The sequence below is a fragment of the Sorex araneus genome, chromosome 2 (assembly GCF_027595985.1).
Source record: "Sorex araneus isolate mSorAra2 chromosome 2, mSorAra2.pri, whole genome shotgun sequence".
In the NCBI taxonomy this organism is placed as follows: Eukaryota; Metazoa; Chordata; class Mammalia; order Eulipotyphla; family Soricidae; genus Sorex; species Sorex araneus.
In genome coordinates this window covers 39,345,011-39,371,177 of record NC_073303.1, presented here as the reverse complement: position 1 = coordinate 39,371,177, position 26,167 = coordinate 39,345,011, and the positions used below count along the sequence as shown (strand labels likewise).

General features: G+C 43.6%; 1 protein-coding gene across 2 annotated transcripts in view; it reads right to left on the bottom strand.

Moving 5' to 3' along the window:
- PIAS1 (protein inhibitor of activated STAT 1) overlaps positions 1-26,167 on the bottom strand; it is a 139,481-nt gene that overhangs the window by 9,020 nt on the left and 104,294 nt on the right. For both annotated transcript variants that reach the window (XM_004620921.2, XM_055129630.1), the window contains exons 8-11: positions 19,021-19,094; positions 6,505-6,665; positions 3,586-3,716; positions 1,948-2,128 (exon numbers count right to left, since the gene is read on the bottom strand). In XM_004620921.2, coding sequence (XP_004620978.1) covers positions 1,948-2,128; positions 3,586-3,716; positions 6,505-6,665; positions 19,021-19,094 — 547 coding nt within the window. The remainder of the gene's footprint in view (positions 1-1,947; positions 2,129-3,585; positions 3,717-6,504; positions 6,666-19,020; positions 19,095-26,167) is intronic.

Below are 26,167 nucleotides of genomic sequence, written 5' to 3'. Positions count from 1 at the left end.
ACAGCTAAAACTACCACACGATCCAGCGGTTCCATCCAAGATATCTACCCAAAGAACACCCACAAACAAGCCCAGAAAGGCACGCAAGCCTGCGCTCACGGCACTGCTGACAGACAGGCAGCTGGGCACAGCCCACGTGTCCGACAGGGGAAAGGACAGAGCAGAACCTACTCCAATATGAGAGAAGACGACATCTTTTTGCTGGACCTGATGGAACATGGAGGGGTCATGCCTAGCCAAGAGAGAGAAAGAAGGAGAAAGACAAGCAGGGATGATCTTACTCCTATGCAGGATATGAAGAAACAAAGTGAACGGAGAGCTGGTGTCCAACAGCACAGACCTGCTCTTGGGTGACAGGACGAGGTGACAAAGGCTGGGGAGTGGAGCGGAGAAAGGAGGAGGGATGTGGGTGACGGCCATGGAAGGGGGAGACTGTAGCCCTGAAACAGATTTCACACACTTATAAACTAATGCTACGTCAACAAACTCAAAACAAAAGGGCACAGGACAAGAAAAACAAAGCAGAATTCACTGTATCACTGTCATCCCGTTGCTCATCGATTTGCTCGAGCGGGCACCAGTAACATCTCTATTGTGAGACTTGCTATTACTGTTTTTGACATATCGAATACACCACATCCAATAGTCACGAAGCCAATTTCCTGAGTTTGATCTCCCCTCCGCCCCTCCGCAGTCGCTCCAGGCCTGGGTCGCCACAGCAGCACAGTGCTTGCACATGAGCAAGCTGGAGCTCGGAGCATCACAGACAACCACGCCACCAAGATCTCACTCGGCACTTGGTGACAGATCCTCCGATCTCAAGCCTGTGAGGTAGGGGCTCTGCCACCCCTCTATATCTTCAGGCTCTAAACATTCATTCTGTGTAGAATAATGATTTTAAGGGCTTGTAGCCTTGCAAGCTCCCCATGGTGTATTAATATGCCAAAACCAGTAACAATGATGGGTCTCACTCCCCTGACCCTGAAAGAGCCTGCAATGCGGCATAGTTGGGAAGGACGAGTAAAGAGAGGCTTCAGGGCTAGGACAAATGGAGACGTTACTGAGACTGCTCAAGAAATTCGACGAACAATGGGCTGATGATGATGATGATGTAGGTTATGATTTCCAGTCTTTACTTTTGCATGTTAACTAGTGTGAAAGTCTGCAGCGGGAAAGTGCTAGACTGTATTCTATTCCTGAGAGTCAAGCCACCAATAAGCAAGGAGTTCATTTACGAGCCTGTCACTGACTGCTGCAATAACAGCTTCCACAAATAAGCTCAAATAGATACGCTAAGTTTTCCTTTTGGGGCCACACCTGGTGGTGCTCAGGGATGGAATCTGGCAGTTGCATGCATCCTACCTGCTGTCCTGTCCCTCTGGCCCTGGAGGGCGCTTTCCCGAGTAACCCCTATGCGGTGACAACAGGACACATAATTCTCCTACTCAGAAGGGAGCAGATCGATGTTGAGATGGGCCTTCAGTGAAGAGCTATTAACAGTGCCTCGGCAAGACAGACTCTGCTCAGAAACCTGGAAGCGTCCTCACACTGACAGTCTGTTCACGAGCATAGCTAGAACCAGCGACTATTTCTTCTAAACCACCCCCTCCACGATGCTGGGCTCTTTCAGGAGGGAAGTGTCTGCCCATTCTGTAGTCACCATGCCCCGGGCAGGGTGTTGGACACGGAACAGACATCAGTGTCTCATGAACATCGCCATCACTAACATGATGCTCAACAGGAAACGTGGGAAGCTACCGTGGCTGTAAGTCACAATGACCGGGACACCCGCTGCGGGTCTCGGCCTGCTTTCTGTGGCAATGGCACACACCCCTCCTGACACACAAGCAGGAGAAAATCACAGTCCTGTGCAACCAGTACACCTGACAGGGCTCTGCATTCTAAATGCACGATGGCTTTTCACGATGTTGTTCTCATGGGCCTCACCCCTTATTATTCAGCGGTGATGTGGGCGACAGAGAAGGACAGGTCCTCTTGGCAGACGGCTCCTCCTCCTCTTCATCAGATGAACTGTCAATGGTGAGGTCGATCACTTCGACTTTCTTGTTCTTATTCGAGGACTGGTGGTGAGATGTCACCTGATGCTCCAGTGTGGAGCTCAGACAGCCTGTGTGGGAGGAGGGGGTGTGAGTGAAGGACACCGGGGCCTCCCTCTGCTCGAAGCAGGCCCAGATTATTTACTCTTGGCTGTAATGGATTGTTCTGAAAAAACAAGTCTGAAATAGAGCGACCGAATGCTGAGGGCAGAGGGTGCCAGTACCTGACATACTTAAGAAATGATATGGTCAGCCATGATCCAGAGACTCAGAAATAAATCTCTCGGAAGAAAGCAACACGAGCAACATGCCGTAGAGATGCCTCCAGACCCCTTGACAGGCTGTCTCATTCAGGGCATTCCGTTGGGGGGGGGTGAATCCTTCTCACCCCCCCAACTCGTCCCAGCAGCTGAAAACGTCCAGAACTCAATCACTACCATGCTCGTGCCAATTTCCACAGCTCAGATGAGCCTCATCCATGAGTGAATCTGCTGAAAAACCTAGGTATGCAGGACTTATGACTGAAATCGCCAGGCTCGTAGGGAGTCATAAGTGGGCAACCTCTCCCCATCTCCCTGTGCTTCCGGCAGCCTGGCAGTCAGGCCCACAAACTGCCTCTGGCACCATATTGTGAAAAATCCTACACCATATAATTATGTTCATTAATGACTATGATCCACAGACTCAGAAATAAATCTCTCAGAAGAAAGCAACACAGAATGATATGCCATAGAGGTGCCTTCAGACCCCAAAGTCATCATCCAGTTTAAAAAAACAAACAAAAAACCTCAGCTGTATCACCGTATTTAAAAGTTTTAGAATTCCTGGGGGTCAGGGGAGTATGACATTGCATATTCTATACCACTAATGTACAAAAGACCAGGGCCTGATGGCTCCAGGGTGGAATATAACAATCTTCAAATACTTTCCTCTAAGGAAACTGTTTTGGATATTTTTTAGCGGAACATTCATAACAAGCAATACAAAATAAATTATTTAGGTTCTGCTTTGGGGGTTGGGATGAAAATATTCAAAATTTGGTGGTGGGAAGGTGTGATGGTGGTGGGATTAGTGTTGGAATAGTAAATGGAATAAATTATTGTCAACAACTTTATAAAAATAAAATAGAATTTAAAAAAGTAAAAAGAAATGGTAATATTTACAAAAAGTCATTGTGCTCTTCCAGCAAAAACAGATTAAAAGCCAAAAGAGAATGGCAAAGACAGAAATGTTTACTCATCTGTACAAAATCTGTCAGAAATTCAAAAGGGTATCATTTCAAAAGCCTGACTTCACAAATGACTTATTAGATTATGCTTCTTTGAAATCTTATACCAGAAAACGTTAAAGCCGAGCAAAACAATGAATTTAAAGTATTACTACTTCTGAAAAAATAATCGATAATTTAATAAGTGCTATAGAGCTGTTCATAAACTGCAGAGGGATTTTCAAAAACATTAATTTCAATATTGAAAACAGGATTCACAGGAGCAGGAGCAGGCCCTGCCTTGGGGAAACGAACACTCACCATCAACTCCATTGTAAGAGGCAGAAACTTCCTGCACTTCCTTTTTTGACCTCATAGGTGCCCAAGAGCCATCTTCCTTAAACTGTATTTCATCACAATCTGTACAGTATTTTAGGATTTCCATGAACAATCTGCAAAAATTAATTTCTTCTTTTAATATTAAATTTTAAATGAAGATGGATTGGAGTTAATTGTTACTAAACAAACAAACAAGTCCCACCCAGAGCCCTAGCACCATGGGGAGGGCGTTTGCCTTGCACATGGGTTGGCCCAGGCTCAAACCCGAATCCCTATGGCCCCCGAGCACTGTGAGGAGTCACTTCTGAGCACTGCCAGTGGTGGCCCCAATCAAAACAAACAAACAAACAAACAAACAAAAACTGGGTCAGATTTTCAGTTTTATCCAGGTATAGGTGAGTAGGGCAAAGCACTGTCTATTCTCAAAACTGAGGACTAAATAGAAGTTAAACTGTTGGGGCCAGAGAGAGAGCACAGCTGGGCGGGTGTTTGCCTTGACACAGCCTTACCCAGGCTCACTCACCCGTATGGTCCCCCAAATCCCACAGGGAGTGATCCCGGAGTATAGAACTAGGAGTAAGCCCTGAGCATTGCTGGGTTTTGGCTCAAAAACAAACAAACAATAACAACAAAAAAGTTAAGTTCTGATTCCCTCGTATGTAAGGAAATACTGTGTAATCATGAAACGTGAGGCTTCCAAAAATGTTCAATATGGGAAAATGAGAAGCTTAAGAAGTCAAGAAAACTTTACATTTAAATAACATGATCTTGTCTCTAATTACCTCTGGATGGTGACAATATAGATAATTTTTAATACTAATTTTCAAACAATGTCCAACAACGTTTAATAAGCATATCGTATTTAACAAAATGAAGAACCTAAACAAAAGTGTGTTTCCCTGGTGAATATCATCAATACTTTGAAATGTGCAAATGGCCAAACATTTGGTTCAAATGTTAACTGAAACTGAAAGATGGAAAAACTCTATGACGAGAGGGCAGAAGAGACAGTCGGTGTGAGCACTGGCCTGCTTGGCCCCTGGAGCGCACAGCCCCTTCTCTCCAGCGCTCTGGAGGCAGCCCAAGCACCGGAGGGTGCCTCACAGCCCCACAACAAGACTGCCTTGCACGCGGGACACTGAGCTCAATCCTGGGCACTGAATGGTCCCATCCTCTCTCCTCAGCACCGCATGTGGATCAGAGCCCCCAGCCCCCTCGAGATACTGATACTGTACAATCAAAATTATGCAAAAATTAAAATGATACACAAAAGGCATTTTTTTTTTGCTTTTTGGGTCACACCCGACAATGCACAGGGGTTACTCTGGCTCTGCACTCAGGAATTACTCCTGGCGGTGCTCAGGGGACCATACGGGATGCTGGGATTCGAACCCGGGTCGGCCGCGTGCAATGCAGACGCCCTACCCTCTGTGCTATCGCTTCAGCTCCCACAAAAGGTATTTTCATTTCCCAACTTTTTCCTAAATGTGTGTGTATGACTTTAATAGTAAGAAAAATCCCACTTGGCAGGGGTGCCTTAAAGAACTGGCAAAAAGTTACTATTCAATTAAAATTTATCAATGATTACTATTATCTCTGAAAAATTGAATATAGAATATGTGAAATGCAAGTCAACTTCCCCCTGCCGAGTGACCTGCTGGGTCCAGGCCTGGCTTGTATCCTGGCACGGCTCCTGTGCCCCACTGCTCCCAGCACACCTCCGGACGGCAGCCTTTTCTCAAACACTGTACGCGGCCTAGTGCGTGCTGGGGAGAACAGGAAACAAAGACAGTCCTTGCCATGATTTCCCTTGTCCAGTGCTAAAAATGGGGATTAAGAAAAGGGGCGGAGAACAGGGGGAGAGTGAGAGGACATCGACTGGGACATGCAGAATAGCGCGGGGCCCAGCGGTGCTGCCGGGCAACGGAGCAGCGGGAGGAAGCCAAGCGGGGACACGCAGGCTGACCTGGAGAGAATCACCAAGCGGGGGACAGGCAGGCTGACCTGGAGAGAATCGCCAAGCGGGGGACAGGCAGGATGACCTGGAGAGGATCTCCAAGACCAGGCAAAGTCCCAACTGGCAGCTGTTTTAGTCTGACTGGAGTGTCAGGTTTTTTTCTACTCTTTCTCAAACATTTTCTTGGGGGAGGGGTGTGGTCACGAGCAGCAGAGAGGAGGACCAAGTGGCCCGAGGGATCTACCCTGGACCTCCTGCGCAGCCCAGTGAGCCATCTCTCTGGCCCCTCACTCTGTCTCTAAACTGCGTGCCCACGGATGGGTGGATTCGAGGGAACAGGCCCGACTTTAGAGACACAGCCTGCTCAGAACCACCAGTGCTCACATGGTAAATGTCAGAGCTGACAGAAACACGTGTTTTAAAAGCTTGAGGACATAAAATTAAAGGGGGAAAATGTTCACAATTTCAACTACTAACTGAAAAACACAAAGTTTATTTCTAGATTCATAAAATTCCTTAAACAATATGACTCAGAAAACAGAGCAGATTTTTGTTGGTTTTGGGGGGGTCCACATGTGGCAGTGCTTATCTTTCTGGGCTTGGGGACAAATTTACTCCAGAAAAAGCCATGTACTCCAGATCTCGGAGTGAGCTCCCTGGCTTCTACATGTCAATTTTAGTCCCAAACCTAATCAACAATAAACCTGGATAACAGATGGTCACTTCAAGTATAAGCAGACACTGTAAATTTTTTTCTTTTTTGGTCACACCTGGCCATGCTCAGGGCTTACTCCTGGCTCTGCACTCAGTAATTACTTCTGGCGGTGTTCGGGGACCATACGCGATGCCAGGAATTGAACCCAGGTTGGTCATGTGCAAGGCAAATACCCTACCTGCTGTACTATCACTCTGGTTCCATTTTTATTTTTCTTAAGTGGACATACCCATCAATAATGAGGTGTTCGTATGGTGCCTTCTTGTCACAGACAGGACAAACCCACGTTGGTTTTTTCTCATTCATCTGAATATAAAGAGTTGCATCAAAACACTGCAGATGAGAACAGGTAAGGGCCCGACATGGAATTGTCAGCCGCATTTTACCAAGCTTTAAAAAGAGAGAGAGACAAAGTAAATATTAGACAACTGTCATTCAAAATGGAAGTTTTGATAAACAATTCCTGAACATTTTACACACACACACACACACACACACACACACACACACACACACAGCTCTGATTTCTGTACACTGTAATTCCTTTCCATCGATGTGGACTACTAAACACAGATGAGAAGCATCTCTGGGTTAAAAGTTACAGTCATCCTTGGACCCTGAGCAGGACATACGGGAACCCACAGCAGGTTATTCGCCCACAACTCACAGCTCACAAATCGGCTTCTGGGGGTTAAGGTTAAGGAAGTATATACAAAATTCTCTAAAAATACCCACTTTTCCCCGAGCATGCTTTCACCAAATTCTTGAGTAATTCTTGAGCCAACAAAGTTAAGAAGCACTTCAGTGGGGATTGGGGAAAGGAATAATGGATAAACGAGTAAATGCTGCGGGACTCAGACACGACAACACTTACTTCCCACCTGGTCTCTGTCCAGGACTCCTGGACAGAGGATAGCGAGAATACGTGGCACATTCTACAACTGTGGGTGGAATGAGAGGAAGGCAGGGGGTGTGTGCACCCCTCAGGCTCCTCTCTCAGGGCGGCATCACAGGAAACACAGCCACCACCCCAGGACGTCTGGCATCTCAGGTCTTAGGCATTTTCTCTTCTTGCCCGGCAAATGCTGCGCAGGCTGCCAGGGGCCATGAAGCGGGCTTCCCGGCCCCAGAGCTGCCAGCGTTGGCCCGAGCACGCAGGCTGTGCAGGGCTCTCCTGGGCCGCACCTATCACCAGCCCTTCCCCGGGGCACGCCACACCTGCAGACTGATGACCCCTGAGAGCCAGAGGAGCAGTGGTCATAGTCTCAAAATTATCTTGGGGGCGGGAGGGAAACTGGGGACCCTGGTGGAGGGAAGTGGGCATTGGTGAAGGGGTGCGAGGGCACTGGTGCCTGAAACTCGATCACAAACAACTTTGTAATTCATGGTGATTCAGTGAAGAAAGAAATGATCTTCAATCAGCCACGTTATTTGCTAAATACTTTGGAAAATATTTCTCACCTAGCTATGAGCTTGAAAATAAAAAGGTTTGAAGGGATCAGAATTGAGTGAGGAAAAAGGAAAGAATCTTGGTTCAGAAAAATCCCAGTCCTTCTGAGGACTGCAATTGCCTGCTATGCCAAGTCTCCCCCCCATCTACCAAGGAAACAGTCTTCTGGGGCACACAACTACTGTTTTGTACCAATGACTCAGCGCTGTGCTTCGAGGAACCTCACCTTCCCGGGGTACCTTTCCTTACCACTTCAGCAGGACGCAGTTATGCCTGGAAAAGGGCCCAAAGGCGCTATAAGCTGAGAAGGAAGTACGGCCAGGTCAGTCATCAGAAGGGGCAGGAGGACCCAGCAAAAATCCAGCGTTCCCTAACTCTCCTTACATACGACTACACTGTGCATCATATGTGTGTCTCCTGCTAGTAGAAATGCATCGGCTTCTCTCCTTAAACATGGCACTTAGAAATGAACATGCTTCAGAGCGGCAGCGTCTGTGCGCTGAGGTCGGAGAAGGTGCTGTGCAGGCGGCACTTCCTGAGGTGGCCCGGAGTGTGAGCTGAGTCAAGACGCTGGAGGCCTCCATCGAGGCCTCAATCTTATTCACTGTGTGCATCCAAAATGCTCCCTTGTCTTTCTTAGTTTCCGTTTCGGAGAGGCAACGCAGTGCCCTAGCACCAGGGCGTTTGCCTTGCATGTAGCCAACTCAAGCTCCATTCCTGACATCCCTTAGGGTTCCCAAGCCTTGCCAGGAGTAATTCCTGAGTGCAGAGCCATGAGTAAATCTTGAGCACTGACGGGTGTGGTTCAAGCCCCACCCACTCCCTTGCAAAAATAGAGGAGACTAAAAATAGCCTAAACATCATAAGATTATGGGGCTTCAACTATACTGTGTTTATTATATACCGTGCCTGGCACACTGTAAATTCTCAAGACCTCACCGATAGTTAAAATACAGGCACATATGTGCTGGCAATTGCTGTCAACTATGAGAGATCCACCCAGACCTCAGTGTGTCATTCTTCTGTTCTATGCTCACACAGTATGACTCTGCATTCCTCGCTCCGTTTAACTGTTATGATTTGAATTACCTGATGAAGAGGCAAAAGGAATTAGCTTTCTCATGAAAAATATCACCTATTTACTGTTGGTGAGGATGTATCAGATTAGTCCAGAAAAGCTCTCCAAATAATTATTTGGCTGGTGGTGCTAAATTTTTTTTTTTTTTTTTTTTTGCTTTTCGGGTCATACCCAGCGATGCTCAGGGGTTACTCCTGGCTTTGCACTCAGGAATTACTCCTGGCGGTGCTTGGAGGACCATACAGGATGCCGGGGATCGAACCCGGGTCGGCCGTGTGCAAGGCAAACGCCCTACCCGCTGTGCTATCGCTCCGTGGTGGTGCTAAATTTAAAGAAATGTTGATGTCTCAAGGGCACACCCAGCAGTGTTCACGGAACCAACCATACACGGTGGTGGGAAGGACCTGGGGTTGGCCATGTGAAAGGCAAACGCCTTAATTCATATACCCACTTCTCTGATACCGAAATTAAATTTTTATTTGACTTAAAATTTAACCTACCCATAAAGTGAAAATTACTAGGTATTTTGTTAGTACCTTTCTACCAACTAGAGAAATCCTAGACTGAAAATCTCAGAGAGATACAGTAATAGCAGTCAGTGTGTATCTAATACAGAACTAGTAGGCACTTTTGATGGCTGAAGACAATGGGTAAGAAGACAGAGAATAAAGATGATTCCAAAATCCATACCACAGGCCATAAAGCTTACTAAAAGCACTACTGTCCATAAGGCATCCAGCTTACATAGCTTTAATCCGACAGTCCACAACTGTCCATTCATCTTCTGCTGAGAGAATTCTCAAACCCATCTCATGAACCACAATGCCAAGTTTGCTTACAGAGATTTTATGAACATTGTTATATGAATGGGGAGGAAGAACATTAATGAGATTAGGAAACAAGAGTTCAAGTTCAAATGCTGTTTATTAACTGTCACACAAATGCCTTTATTTAAAGAACAAAAAGCATATACTCCAGATTTTTAAAAACAATCACTCAATTCTAAATATGTATGTGACAAATGGATACTAATTCTCTAACCTGGAGAACATCTTGTGAATACAAATCTCTCCCTTACCTACTGTAGGACATGATTGATATCTGTAGCATTTGCAAACAAATACTTTGAAAACGACTTGCAAAGGAGTATTCTCATGCCACTAATATTTTTTTGTTGGTCTGTTTCTGGGGTTTTGGACTCACATCCAGGGGTGCTCAGGAATGACCTGGTTGTACTCGGGCAGCATACAGTGACAGGTTTCAAACCAAGTCATCCACATGCAAGGCTAATGCCTTAATTCCTATATTATATGTCTGGCCTCAATGCCACTAATCTTATTATAATGCAATAGTGCAATATTAGCAAATGTTGCTGCTGCAAGATACTCCAATATAAACTTAAACTGGCTCACTGAAACCTCCAATATGAATACACTATGTATAAGCCAGCTCATACTGAACCCCTCAAACATGAACACACTATGTGTATTTCTCCCTCTAAAAAAAAGTGTAACATAAAGGATGACTGCACAACTTTTTCACCATTTGTGTCATCAATATTTCAGAAATAAATTTCAAAGGGGTATTTTTTCCCCTCCTTTCAATTCCAAATGATTGCTATCTGAATTTACATGCCTGAGGAGTGGCCCAGGAAACAGGTCCTAAGACATTCCCCGGCTCTATTTCTGAAAAGCCCAGACCTAAAAATTCCCAAAGAGCAAAAACCATTTTTAACTATTTTCATCACCTTTAGCGAAATGGCACACAAACAGAAGCACATTTGAGCTAGGTCTATCACAACAGGAGGAATTCATGTATTTACACTCTATTTGCAAACGTCAAAGGGAACAGATCTCTTATTATTCTACATATCTAATATTCACATGAACTGTCATTACTAACTCTTTTCAGTCAAAACACACCTAAACGATATGGTCCTGTGGCCATGTATTTATGGATTATGTATAATCCATATGTGTATGGATTGTTTCCTTAGTCAAACAGAAACCCATAAATCATCACAATTATGGAATGTTTATCATTCCCTCCCCTGTCATCTGAATTTTGAAATCAGATGTCAATTTAAACTTATTTGACAAATCGTTGACTCTAAGAAAGAGCAGCTATGTGGAAATAAGAAAAAGAAAAACTAAATTAAGATAAATATGAAGCAAAATGTGATTAATATTTTCTAATAACAGATTTCCTAAAATATAAAAACTGAAAACTTGTTCTTTAAATAAAAATATCAAGATGTCCATGACAGTGCTTTTTATAGTAAGTGCTTCATTAAAATGTTAAAGGATATAAACATATATTGGCATCATACAAATACTTTTAAAATGAAACTGCAGAAAAAAAATCAAGATTGGACGGGAGCGATTGTACAGCGGATAGGGCATTTGCCTTGTACTCGGTCAACTCAGATTTGATTCCCAGCATCCCATATGGTCCCCTGAGCACCGCCAGGAGTAATTCCTGAGTGCTAGAGTCAGAAGTAACCCCTGTGCATCGTCAGGTTGATCCAAAAAGAAAAAAAAAAATCAAGATTTTTTTCATGATTTAAACGGGAATAAAGCATCTCTATTTCCCTAACTTTCTCCCCTTCACTGGTACTGTGTAATGGAGGGGAAAGCAGACACCACAGGGAGAGTTTGGCAGGTGTCGGGTTAAATGCTTACCTGTTGTTTTCTCACCCTCTACTTCTCCACTTCTAGAACCATTTTTTTTTAATGTTAAGAAACACCACTTTTATGCCACAGGTTGGCATAACAATTATCTGATTATGTAAGAATGTAGCCCAAGTCAATGTTCTATTGTAATAAAAAAAAAACACATGCATTAAATGGACTATTTTGACCTATTTCTTGCTACCTGGAGCCAGCATCAGTTCCACCCTTTGCACCAGCCCCTACCCCGACCTTAACCAATTTCCAAGTCCTACAGTTCAATATGTTAAGTACATTCACATTGGTTTGAAAATGGATCCTAAGAACGTTTTTTATCTAGGACCTCCTCATTTAGCAATACTGAAATGACACACTGATAATCACTACCTCCTACCCTAGTCCAAAGAAACTACATTCTAACCTTATTTCTATTACTTTGACTATTTGGCTATTTCTAGAACCACACAGTGCTTATTTCCATTTTTGTGACCAGTTTGTTTTGCTCATTACTACAATGTAGCTTACCCACATTGTAGCATGAGGGGACTTCCTCTTCAGTGCTGCATGATATTCCACTGTAAGCACACACCACATCTCTTTACCCATTCACACGGACACATACTGGGACTGGTACTACCTCCTAGCTATTGTGACTGATGTCGTGATGGACAGGGGCATATAGATCATTTTCTGAAATTCTGCTTTCAATTTGTTTTTAGATAACGCCCAGAAGTGATCAGGGGTTTCTCCTTACTCTGCTTGGGTGTCCCTGTGGTGCTGGGCATCAAACTCAGGGCTTTCACATGGAAGCATGTGCTCTGGCCGGTGAGCTAGCTCCTGCGACCCCACACTCAATTTTGTGGGTATGTGTATATATATATATATATATATATATACATATACATATATATTATATACAAGGGAAGAGTCGCTGGCTCTTATTGTAATTTAATTTTTTGAGGAACCTCCATCCTACATTCCACAAAGGTGGTAACATTTTACACTCAAATCAACAAAGTAAAGATCTCCAGGTTCGGGCTGGAGCGATAGTACAGCGGGTGGGGCTTTTGCCTTGTAAGCAGCCGACCCAGGTTCAATCCCCGGCATCCCATATGGTCCCCCAAGCACCGCCAGGAGTAACTCCTGAGTGCAGAGTCAGAAGTAATCTCTGAGCATCTCTGGGTGTGACCCCAAAAGAATAAAAAAAAAGATATCCAGGTTCTTGCCAACATTACAGTTCCTCGAACAGTGGCCACCTTGAAAGGCGTGAAGTTACAGATCACGTGCTTCTGATTTTCGTCTCCTTCAGTGTCAGTGATGCTGAACAGCACTGTGCATATCTATTGTCCTCTTTCTCTATTCAAGTCCTCTGTCCCCATTTCCATCAGCCTGTTTTGTAAGTGTCGCTCTTAAACTGCAGAAGTTCTTTCTGTACCTCAGCTTGATCTCCAGTAGGATGATTCACATCCATTTTCTCCTAGACCGTATGTCTTTTCATTCTGCTGCTGCTTTTGACACACAGACGTTTTACATGTTGGGGATAGTCCCATTTGTCTATTTTTGCTTCTTGTTGCCTATAAATCACTGCCAAATTGGACGTCCCAAGGTCTTTCCTCAGTGTCCTTCCAACAGTCTAATGTTTTTAGGACATGCATCTACTGAGTTATTATTATTTTTTTTTTTGCTAATTTAAAACTGATTTATTTTATTTTATTTTTTTCTTGGCTCTCCACTCTATTTTATTTTATTTTATTTTATTAGTGAATCACCATGAGACAAAGTTACAGACTTACAGGTTTTCATGCTTACGCTACTGAGTTAATTTTTGCGTATACTATGTAAGGATACAATTATGTGATTTTGCATGTGAACACTGAGGTTTCTCAATGTTGTTGAAAACACTATCTTTACCCCAATGGTAGTTTTATAAAAAGTCATTTAACCATAAATTCAAGATTTTCATTCTGGGATTCCTATAGTGTTCCATTGGTCTACATTATCTATCTTTATGTTAGCAGCATCCATCTTAATCACTACTGGCTTTGTATCATGTTCTGAAATCAGGGTGGGTGAGGCCTCAAACTGTTCTCAGTTATGAGATTATTCTGGTTATTTGGGGTTCCCTGGGAGTCTATAGGGGTTTTAAGATATTTACTGTTCCCTGTAAAAATAATGCTATTACAATTCTGGTAAGGACTGCACTGAATCTTTCAGCCTCTTTGGGTGGTATGGACATTTTAAGGAGTCTTTGAGGCAATAGATGTGAGGTGTCTATTTGTATATTCTTTGTATCATTCCTTGCATGTTTTGAATTTTTCAGTGTACAAGTCTTTCACCTCCTTGTTTAATTTGTAAATATCTACTCCTTTTTATTGCTAGAGTAAACGTGATAAAATTCCTTTTCAGATTCTTCATCGCTCAAAATATAATACATAAAAAACAAGTTTCTGATAACTGAACCAGTATCCTGCAAATTTCTTGAGTTTGTTTTGAGTAATCTTTGAAACCTTGCATGATGTTGTATATGAAAATCACATCATCTGCAAACAGGTCACTTATACTTATTTTGTGATCATTGTGTCATCTCTTTTCCTGTTAAACGGATGTCAAGGGGCTCTTTAGCACCTGCCAATGCTCTGTTGAATAGCAGGGGTGAGTGACATCCTGGCTTTATTTCTGGGTCAACATCGAAGATCTTCCAGCCTTTCCTCACTGTGATGTTAGCCAGAGTCTTTTCATCAATGGCTTTTAATTATACACAGGGAGCATCCTATGCCATTCAGTGTTTAATTATGAAAGGACACTGAATCTGGTCATTGACTATCTGCATCAAGAGATCATGTGATCTCTGTTCTCAATTGTGTTTGTGTAGTATTTATTACAATGATTTTTTAAATATGATGAGCCACATTCATATTTCAGCTATAATTCCCTCTTGGTCATGGTATACAATTTTATTAACGTGCTGGTGAATCCAGTTTGCAAATATTTAGTTTTGGGGTTTTACAGCAATGCTGACCACAGGGGAGATATGCAGCCTTTTTGGGTTTTTTTTGGGCCACACCCAATGGTGTTCAGGGCTTAATTCTGGCTCTGTGCTCACTCATGGTGGGCGTAGGGGACCATATGGGGGTGCCGGGTAGGATGCATTCTGGCTGGACTATTTTTTTGTTTGTTTTGTTTTTTTTGGGTCACACCTGGTGATGTTCAGGAGTTACTCCTGGCTTTGCACTCAGGAATTACTCCTGGCGGTGCTCAGGGGACAATATGGGATGCTGGGAATTGAACCCGGGTTGGCCACATGCAAGGCAAACGCCCTACCTGCTGTACTATAGCTCAAGCCCCTTGCCCTAGCTTTTGCTTTGTCTTTTCAAGTGTATCTTTGGTTTTGGTATAAGGTTAATGCTGACCTGACATCAGTCATAAAACAGTCACAAATCATGATTTTGGGAATATAAACCCTCCATCGCTTCTTTTGATTTTGGGGGGTAAAACTTTGAAAGGACTAGTTTTAATTCTTAAAATATTTGGTAGGTTATTCTAGTGAAGTGATAGGTTCTAGGCTTCATATGACTTATGAAGGGAGGCTTTCAATGACCATTTGAATCTTACCAGTTATAGGCTTGTTTGGATTTTTTCTCTTCTTCATGATTCAGTCAATGTTGACAAATACCTGTTTATAGAAGTCTCTTATGATTTAAAAAATTTCTGTAACACTGACTGTAGCACTATAGCACTGTCATCCCATTGTTCATTGATTTGCTCGAGCGGGCACCAGTAACATCTCCATTGTGAGACTTGTTACTGTTTTTGGCATATTGAATATGCCACGGGGAGCTTGCCAGGCTCTGCCATGTGGGCAGGATATTCTTGGTAGCTTGCCGGGCTCTCCGAGAAGGATGGAGGAACTGAACCTGGGTTGACCGTGTCCAACGCAAACGCCCTATCCGCTGTGCTATCACTCCAGTCCACACTGACTATAATTTCTTCTTTTTCATTTCAGGTATTAGGTGAGTACTCCTGCCTTCCTTCCAGTCTTGCAAGAGTTTGCCATTATCTTTTCAAAATACCAATTCTTTGCTTCCTGTGTTTCAGATTTTTAAATAATTTTCTGTTCTCTATCTCATAAATTTTTCTTTGTTTTGATTATAATTTTTATGTTTTGGGGCCATGCCTAGCGATGCTCAGGGCTTACTCCTGGCTCTTTAACACATAGATATAAAGGAAGCATTTAATACTTGATACATTCCCGGCCATTCTCACCCCTTTCCCTTCCTATTGTTTTCTGGGCCACACATGGTTGTGCTCAGGACTTCCGGCTGGCTCTGCACTCAGAGATCACTCCTGGTGGGGCAGGAGATCATATGTTGTGCTGGGGACTGAATCCCAGTCAGGTGGGTGCAAGGCAAGTGCTGGACACTCCCTCTCCGTCTCCCTCCCTCCCCCCCCTCCCCCATCCTTTCTCCTTTTATAATGTAAAAATTTGATATGACTGAAAAGTCCCTTTTTTTTTTTTTTTTTTTGCTTTTTTTGGGTCACACCTGGCGGTGCACAAGGGTTGCTCCTGGCTCTGCACTCAGGAATCACCCCTGGTGGTGCTCAGGGGACTATATGGGATGCTGGGAATCGAACTCAGTTCGGCCACGTGTAAGGCAAATGCCCTACATGCTGTGCTATCACTCCAGCCCCTGAAAAGTCCCTTTTCCTCTGCTTCTGCTGCATTCCACAAGTTTTAGGATATTGTTTTACATTTTTTTGTCTCAAGATATTTTCTAAATTCCCTGTGATTTCTTCTTTGAGTCACTGGTTATTTAATTTCTGCCTATCTGTGGATTTTCCTGTTTTCCTCTGTTACTGATTTCTAGTGTCATCCTATTGTGGCTAGACAAGACACTTCATCTTTGCTAAGACATGTTTTGTGGCCAAACACGAGGTCTGCCTATGGGCATGTAAGCAGAATGAGAAGCTGGGGATGTAGCTCAGGTCTTGACCCGATCCCCAGCAATGCAAAAACAGAGACTGTGCAGCCCGCTGCTGTTGGATGGAGCGTTTCTGCGTCTGTCTGTCTGTCCGGTCCACTTGGCCTACAGTTCTGTGTAAGCCCTCTGCTCTCGCACTGGCTTTCTATCCAGCTGTTCTACTCATCACTTACAAAGGGGTTCTGGAGTCTCTGCCAGTGCTGTGCTGTCTACCTCTCCCTTTACTCTGACCAATGTCTGTGTCACTTGACAAAGAGGTTTTAAACATAATATAAAAATCCTGAATTCAAAATATTTCCTCCAAGAAAAAGGCAGGTGGTGAGATGCCTACCTTGCATGCAGCTGACGGGTTCCGTCCCCGGCATGCCGTATAGCCCTGTGAGCACTGCCAGGAGTGCTCCCTGAGTGCAGAGCAGGAGTAACCCCTGAGCACTGCCGAGTGTGGCCCAAAAACAAACAAAGAAAAAAGACAAAAAGAAAAAGAGAAGAAGGAGGCAGGCTCTCGCAAGTAATATACAGAAAATGACGGAATGTGGAGGTAAAATCAGTTGTGGCCCGTCCACTGGTGCCTGGGAGACCACGCGGCGCTGAAGCAGGGACAGTGGCCCTCGGAGTGACACTTTAGGGCTCTGACTTAGTGCTCTCGGGACTAGGGTGGTTTTTATTAACCTCATCATAATTTTTCAGAAATTTAGGAATGTTTAATATGAAATAGAAATAAACTCAGCAATCAAAATTAAAAAAAAAACCTTTCAGGTCTTTACTAAGATACTAGACAAATAATACTTAATTTTTGCTTAACAATTTGTTTTTGGTAGGGGGAGTTCTGGGTCGCACCTAGCTGTACTCAGGCCCTTTCTGGCCTGTGCTAAGGGGCAACTCCGGGGAGCCCAGTGCGTGGTGTCACACTTGAGCTGTGATGCCGCCACATGCCAACCAGGGCAGGGTGCACACGAGGCGAGTTCCCAACTCCTGGACTCTCCCTTCAGGTCTCAGTGCCATTTATTTTTTGTTTTTTGGGTCACACCCGGCGATGCACAGGGGTTACTCCTGGCTCTGCACTCAGAAATTACTACAGAGTTCTCTGGGGACCATATAGGATGCTGGGAATCGAACCCAGGTCGGCCGTGTGCAAGGCAAACGCCCTACCCGTTGTGCTACTGCTCCAGCCCCTTAGTGCCACTTATTTCAGAACATGATTACTCTGGTGTGGACGACTGCAGTAATTCTGTACACTAAAAGCATCTACATTAACACTATTATTAAAAAAAATAACTATGTTAGACTCTAATATTAATAGGCTTGCCTGAACAACCCAGGCAATTCAGGAAAGAGCTGTGTCCTTACATTCCCCAATTTGGATAGCACTGATGTGATTCATTATAGAATAAAAGTTTCCATTAATCTCAAAAGTAGTTTATTCTTAGGGCATCATACATTTGTGCATGAAAATCAAGTTTTTCCTATTACCGGTGGCCCTAACACCCAAACACCTTAGGGCTGGAATGGTAGCACAGTGGGTAAGGCGCTTGCCTTGGACTCAGTGACCCAGGACTGATCCCTCGCACCCCAAATGGTTCTCTGAGGCCCAGAAGTAGGAGTAAGCCCTGAGCACTGCCAGGTGTGGGCCCCTCCCCCGAACAAACAAATACAAAGAAGCCTTCAGGCTTTGCTTGTTTACTCTTGGGCTTTGCTTGCTTACTTTCGGGGACACTCAGAGCCATGAAGTTTCGAGTTGAGGGGCTGGTGGTACTCAGGGACCCGAAGTGCTAAAACTGAAGCCAGGCCACCAAGCTACTTCAACAGCCCTTAGAGCACATTTATAAAAAACTTGACCATTTAATCATTTGGTACCACAGAGTCTATTTTATACCACTGATTCTGACCTTTCTCGTTTAAGAATATTTCTAAGTTATTTCTATGTATATAACTAATTCAGTCATTCAAACAATTTTCAGTTGGGGGATCCTTTTGCCTTTCTGTGACCCACACCTAGTGGTGCTTAGGGAACTGTGGGGTGCCGGGGATCAAACCTGGGCCTCCTGCATGCAAGACATGTATCCGGTCTCTAAGCTCTTTCTTGCCCCTAGGTTCTTACAATGTAACCAGTATTGAAAAATGGTTATTCAGGAAGAGACTACTTTTTAAAGAGGGAACTTTCTGTAAAGATACTGCATAAACATTCCTCATTTTGTGATGTTTACATTGGTTCTGAGAGTCTTTAGTCATATAAAAAAAAAAATCTTACAACAGAAAAATAATTAAACCTAAAAATGTTTTTGGACTGTGGGGCTGGGGAGTCAGTACAGGGGTAAGGCGTCTGCCTTGAATTCGGCCGACCTAGGGTCAACGCCGCCACTCCACGGGGTCCCCAGACAAGCACTGCCAGGTGTGACCCAAAAGCAAAAATAGAGTAACAAAAATCAGTGAGAGTTACAGATTCAGTGGTTAAGTAAGGTTTTTTGTTTTCATAACCTGTGACAAAGGTAGGCACATTTCAGAAGTAAACAGCAATTCTCAACCCAGGAATAATGAAAGAGAAAACAGCGCAACACTCTGCAGCACTTACCGGGCAGAGCAGAGAGACCCTCAGGCTGGTTGTGGCTATTTCACTGTCTGGATCCGCAGTCAACTTCTCTTTAACTAAGGTTCGTTGAAGAGAAAAATAAACAAAAGACACTTACTAAGGACACATCACTGAGGTGACACACAGGGAAAAAATGACATGAAGTGAAGAAACTAAAAAAAAAAAAACCAACAACTGCTTAAACCCACTTAATTCTTCAACAGCATGGAAAGGAAAAAACAGACTGATGCTTTTTTATAATTCATACAATAAGCAAAGGAAGGAAAACAATTATGTATCTATAGACTGAGCACATTTCCTGCGTTTCCTACTTCTCACCCATTGAACGTAAAACTACAAGTACACACAAAGGAAAATTTCAAGCACTGTGGCATATTCAATCAGATTCTTTTATAACTCCACCAGGTAGGTAGTTTCTCTTTGTAACTATGACCAATAGCATTTTAATAAATTAACAAAAAGTGTCTATAAAACTAGTATGTTTCCAGAGCTCAGATAATAAGCAAAATATTTACTATGAAACAAACCAGTTCTAATATCAAATTATAAAAAAAGGATGAAATGGTTTTTTAACTTACAATTCTTTGGATTTATCTATAAACTATGCCACATTAGGTAAATAACTCCTTTCCTCTAAAGAAAAAGCCCATATTAAAATAGGATACCTGGAACCGGAGTGACAGTAAAATAGGCAGGGCTTTTGCCCTGCTCATGGCTGACCGAAGTTTGATTCCCAACACCCCTTGTGGTCCTTGAGGACTGTCAGGGGTAATTCCTGAATGCAGAATCAGGAGTAACCTCTGAGCATCATCGCTGGCTGAGTGGTCCCAAACCCAAAAACAAATCAAAAAAGGTGTGGTAGATACATACAATCCTAAGAAGAGATGAAACCTTGCCTTTGGCTACAGCAGAAATAGAACTAGAGGGGTCATGCCCAGTGAGATAAGTCACAAGGAGGAAGACGAAGACACGATAGCTTCACTCCGATGTGGGACATAAAGAAATGAAGCGAAGCCGGAGAGAGCACTGGGGGTGAGCACTTGCCTTCCATGCAGCTGATCCTATTCAACCTTCTGCACTACAAATGGTCCCACAATCCCCATCAGGAGTAATCCCTGAGCACAGTCCCAGGAGTAAATCCAAAGCACAGCTGGATACAACCCAATGCCACCCCTGCCACCCATTTACACATAAATTTTAGTGTTTGTGCCTGTGCTTGGGTATACAGCTGTACTGCTCTCCCACAGGGATACCAATGCCCCGACTCCTATTCTCCCATTACTTCCCTGTCAATTCATCCTTCCCCAGTTTTTCAAACTTTTTTTTTTGGGCGGGAGCGGGTGGAAGATCTGAAGAGACATTCCATCAAAGAAGATATCAAGATAGCATCAAGCACACGAAAATATGCTCTACATCACTAGGCATTCACTATATCACTGTCATCCCATTGTTCATTGATTTACTCAGGTGGGCACCAGTAACATCTCTATTCTTCCCAGCCCTGAGATTTTAGCAGCCTCTCCTTACTCATCTTTCCCAACGATTGGAGGCTCTTTCTGATATATCGAATATGCCCTGGGTAGCTTGCCAGGCTCTCCGAGAGGTGTGTGTGTGTATATATATATGTGTATATATATATATATAAGGAAAATGCAAACCTACTCCACACTGAGTGGGAGAGCTGAATTAAAGTGCTGGTGGAACGGGGCAACTGCAGACCTCATGCTACAGTGTCCCTAACTGCCAAAGTGTTTTCTATACACTTATCATGTGACCCAGAAATGGCAGCACTAAGTGAAGAAATGAAAACGTATGCCCACAACACAGGACTATTCACATGCAAAATGAAATGTTTACATCAGCTGTAGTCATGGTGGTGCAAAACTGAAAGCAACCTGAATGTCCACCGAATGACTGACAGACGGGTAAACTCATTATGCTGCAGATAAATACGAGAGCTATTCAGTACAAAGGAGAGCAAGCTACACAGCCGAACCTTGAAAGCAGTACACCCTGCAAAAAGCAGCCAAACAAAAGAGGCCACGTGATTTAGGGTTTCATTCATCTGACAGTTTAGAAAAGATAAAACTAGAGACAGAATCACAAACAATTCGAACAGGTGGGGGGCGTGAAGGGGGACAAAATGCACCACAATGGGAATTTCTAAGTGTAAAGTCCAAATATGCTATAAAATTTCCAATGTGCTATATTTTGACTACGGAAAGAATTTGTAATTATGTACATTGTCAAGTGGGGATTTATACATAAAACAGTTACTGTTTGTAAACTGTACTTCAAAAAAAACCAATCACCGATTTCCCCCCTTTTCTTTCAGGACACACCTGGTGGCGCTCAGCAGAGTCTAGACTCCGGGTCTGGCGCTGCACGGAACCTGGCTCCAGCAAACACCCCACACTCCAGCGCCACACTACATGAAAGCTACCAAATTCCAACCACACACAAACAAGGTGATTTATTTTTTGTGGACAAGGGAAGGAAAAAAGATGAGACATAATATTCATCCTGCTGGAATTAACAAGCATGTCTGAAGTCACAGGAGAATTTCTTTGCTTCTTCTGTGAATTATGGGGATTTGCAGTGGTCACTGTATTCTGTTGTATGACCCACTGTGACGGTACAGCTAGCCATTTTGAATCAAACTTGCTTTTATTATTTACTTTGGTTTTGGGGCCATACCTGGCGGTGCTCAGGGGTCACTCCTGGCGAGCCTCAGAGAACCATACGTGGTGCCAGAGAAGAGTGAACATGGGTAAACTGTGTGTAAGGCAAGTACCTTACCCACTATACTGTCACTGCAATCCCATTTTTTTCTTCTTTAGAAGAATAGTGCCAAGATATCAGAGCTTACATGACTGCTGTGAGGGTAAGATTAAGGACAGTTTTATAGGACTCGGCACATTCATTTGAAATACTGTAATCTCGGGAACCAGTTAAGTGCTATGATGCAAGCAGTGAGCCATGCAAACCTGTACCTGAAATTCAAGGGACGGTCCAGAATGAAAATATGTATTTAGAGCTGGTGTTCAAACCACAAAGCAGAAGTGATTATCTATTGGCATGTGGAAAAGTGTACCAAAGGTGGAGCCAGGGACCACACAGGGGAGACAACCCGGGTTCGTTGCTGAATCGAGGTACCACATTGTTGTCCCCAGGTGAAGTGACCCTCCCCAGCCCCCAGCCGGGGGTAGCCAGAAGGGGTAGAGCTTCAAAGTCACACCACCCCCCCCAAAAAGGAATCCACTGAAGTCAAGAGAGAAGAAACAGAACAGGGAGTGAATTTCAAGGAGGAAATGGTCCTAGTGAGATGAAAGCTCAGACTGTTACGGGGAACACAACAGGATGCAGGGAGGAAGGGAAGGAGCACTGGAGACACTGCAGAAACGAGTGAGAGAACAACAGGGGCTAGGTACAGGGAGTTATATCTGGAGAGGCGCTTGTTTTTCTACTTAAAGAATGAGATATGATACGGAGAGCCTGGAGGAGTTGGTGAACACGGACCGAGCAGAAGGAGAGAGCTAAGTTTCTGAGCATCTCCACCTGGACGCCTCAGTCCACATTTCATTCCTTAAAGTACTCAAAACATCTTGTTTTAAGTAATACTGGCATAATTTAAAAATAAACAATAAAACAGAAATCTTTCCTGACACCTTCTATGAACCTCATATGAACCTGACATTACATTAATACCCCAAACAGACACTCCCTGAAAAGTTAGTTTCAGACCAATCTCCCTAATGAATATTGACATAAAAATCCTCAACAAAAATCTCAGCAAAGTGAATCAACAGCACATCAAAAAATAAAATCATACTTCACGATCAAATAGGATTCATCCCAGGTATGGTTCAACATAAGCAATCAATTAACTTAATACTTCACATCAATGAGAGATAAAAAGCACATTATATTAATTGATGCAGAAAAAGCTTTCAACAAGAACTAACAACCATTCGTGATGGAAAAAAAAAAAACCCTCAACAAAACAGGGGTGGAAGGAACCTTCCTCAAGATAGTAATGGCCATCTATAACAAACCCACAGCCAGTATCATTCTTTTTTTTTTTTTGCTTTTTTGGGTCACACCTGGCTATGCTCAGGGGTTACTCCTGGCTCATGCACTCAGGAATCACTCCTGGCGGTGCTCAGGGGACCATATGGGATGCTGGGAATTGAACCCGGGTCGACCGCGTGCAAGGCAAATGCCCTACCCGCTGTGCTATCGCTCCAGCCCCAGCCAGTATCATTCTTAATGAAGAAAAACTGAAAGCATTCCAGTTGAGTCCACTATCCACTTTTATTCAGTACTAGAAGTCTTAGAGCAGCAATGAGAGAAGAAAGAAAGCAAGAAAGCAAGCAAGCAAGAAAGAAGAGGTCAAAGGGATTCAAATCAGAAAAGAAGTCAAAAGTATTGCTATTGCTAGTTGTATATGACATAATATACATAGAGGACCCTAATGAGTCCACAAAAATGGAGTAGTAAAAAAAACTTAGTAACAATACAGTTGGCCGGACACACACAAACCAGTCACATTCCTATATGCAAATGAATCAGAGGAAAAGGAGATCAAAGACTCTATCCCATTCAAAATAGTTTACCAAAGCATCAAGCACATGAGGAATCAACAGAAGAGGTGGGAGATCTGGGGTCAAGAGATATAGTACAGAGGGGAGGGCGCTTCCCTTGCACACAGCCGACCCAGGTTCAATCCCTAGCATCCTTTAAGAGCCCTCGAGCACTGCCAGAGTGCAGGACCAAAAGTAACCCCTGAGCTCTGCTGGGTATGGTCCCCCCAAAGTGGGAGATCTATGAAATATGTAGAAGACTACCTTGGAATATGGAAAAATATCACATACTCATGGATCAGAAGGGTAAATAGTCAAAATAATCATCCTACCCAAACTACTATACAGAATCAACACAATACTCACACAAATTCAGACAACATTCTTCAAGAACTTAGAACTGTCAATAATAAGGTTTGTATTGCATCATAAAGGACCACATAGCCAAAGTCACATTGAAAAAAAAAAAAAAGAAACTGGGGTGTTGAACCTATACTATACAGCTGTGAGTAATCAAAATTGCATGCTACTGCAATAAGAGGACTCTCCCATGATGGGTCAGAACTGGACATCCAAGGATAAACCCCCATACACAAGGCCAGCTGATTTTTGACAAAGGAACTGAGAACATTCAATGGAGTAAAGACAGCCTCCTCAACAAACGGTGCTGGGAAAACTGGACAGTCATGATGAAAATTAAAGCTGGATCCATATCTAGCACATTACATAAAATTAACTCAAAGTGGACCAAAGATCTTGAGATGACACTGGAACCTATATAGTACACTGAGGAAAATATAAGCAGAATGCTCCAAGATTTTGATTGTTGTCTTCAATGATATGGTGTCACTGGCAAAGGCAACAGAAGCAAAAACAAACAAATGGAACTGCATCAAACTAAAGATTTTCTGTATTGTAAAAGAAACCTGGGCTAAAGCAAAATGTAAGAAAATAATCTGCACTCAACACATCATATAAAGGGTCAATATCCAGTAAATATAAAGTGCGCATGAAGATTATCAACAACAACAAAAACCCCATCAAAAGATGGGGAGTGGAAATGAACAGGAAGGTATCTGTATGAGGAAGAGATACAGATGGCCAATAAGCATATGAAAACATGCTCATCGTCATACATAATTACGGAAGCCCAAATCAAGACAACAATGAGATATCACCTCGTATCAGTGAGAATGGCACATATCAAAAATACTGGGAATAACCTGTGCTGGTGGGGATGGAAAGGTGGTGAGAAAAGGAACCCTCGTCCACTGCTGGGGGAATGTTGCGTGGTCCAACCTTAATTAATGGAAAACAGCTCAGTAAACTCAGAACTGAGCTGCCATATGACCCAGCAATTCCATTTCTAGATATCTATCCCTAGTACATAAAAACATTCATTCAAAAGGGTCGCATGCACACCATTAGTCACTGCAACACAGTACAACAGCTAAGAGATGGAATCAACCTTGGCGTCCAACCACAGGTGGATGGATCATGAAGATGTGGCACATATACACAAAAGAATACGACACAGCTGCGAGGAACAATAAAATCCTGCAGTTTGCTGCAACTTGGATGGAACTGAAAGATAATCATACAGTGAGCCGGAAGAAGGATAAACGCAGGATGATCACATTCATCTGTGGTATACAGAGTAACAGGGTGAGGGCATTCGATGCAGTTAAAGGGTGATTCCTGGACCACCCTTGGTCTGTGAGGAAGACATAGAATGGAAAAAAATCTAAGGAGTGGAAGAAGAGGCAGATGGGAAGTAAAGGGATTGGGGGATGGGGACGGGGTCAAGGGCCTTGGTAGAACCAAGCAGTAGAGCAGCAGTGGCACAGCTAAATACCCAAAATGCAGAGTCAACAACATGGAGAACAGAAGATTAGAACTGCAACAAGCAAACGTGAAACGGTCCTGTCGGGGAGGCAGGCTTGGGGGGTGGCTGGGGTGACAGGAAACCTAGACACAGGGTAAAGGGAAACTGACCCTGGTGGTGGGATTGGCGCTACAGTACTGTACATCTAGAACGTAATCATCAGCTTGCTCTTCAAGCCCGTGTTCTCCCTTGAACACGAGTCTTGGCTATTTGTCTGTTTGCCTTTTTCTGATCTGGAGAAGCCCGTGTCCACGCCCATGTGCTTCTCCCTTTCTTTCTTCACAACTTTCTAAATAAGTTTCAATAAAAACTTCTTTGCTTCACACACAGAAAACCCGCTAAATTATCAATAACTTCATAAATCACAATTCTTTAATAAAAAATGGGGGGCTGTCTGGCACGAGGGCGCCATGTGCTGACCTGTAGCTGGCGCCTGAGTGCCCCCTCCCCCAAAATTGGGTGGGCTGGAATGATAATACAGTGGGTAGGGTGTTTGCCCTGCACGTGGCTGACCCGGGTTTGATTCCCAACACCTTATATGGTCCTCCAAGCCCACCAGGAGTGACCCCTGAGTGCAGAGCCAGGAGTAAGCCCTGAGCACCACTGGGTGTGCCCCCCCAAAAAAAACCACCAACAAAAAAATTTTCAAAGATTCTATAGA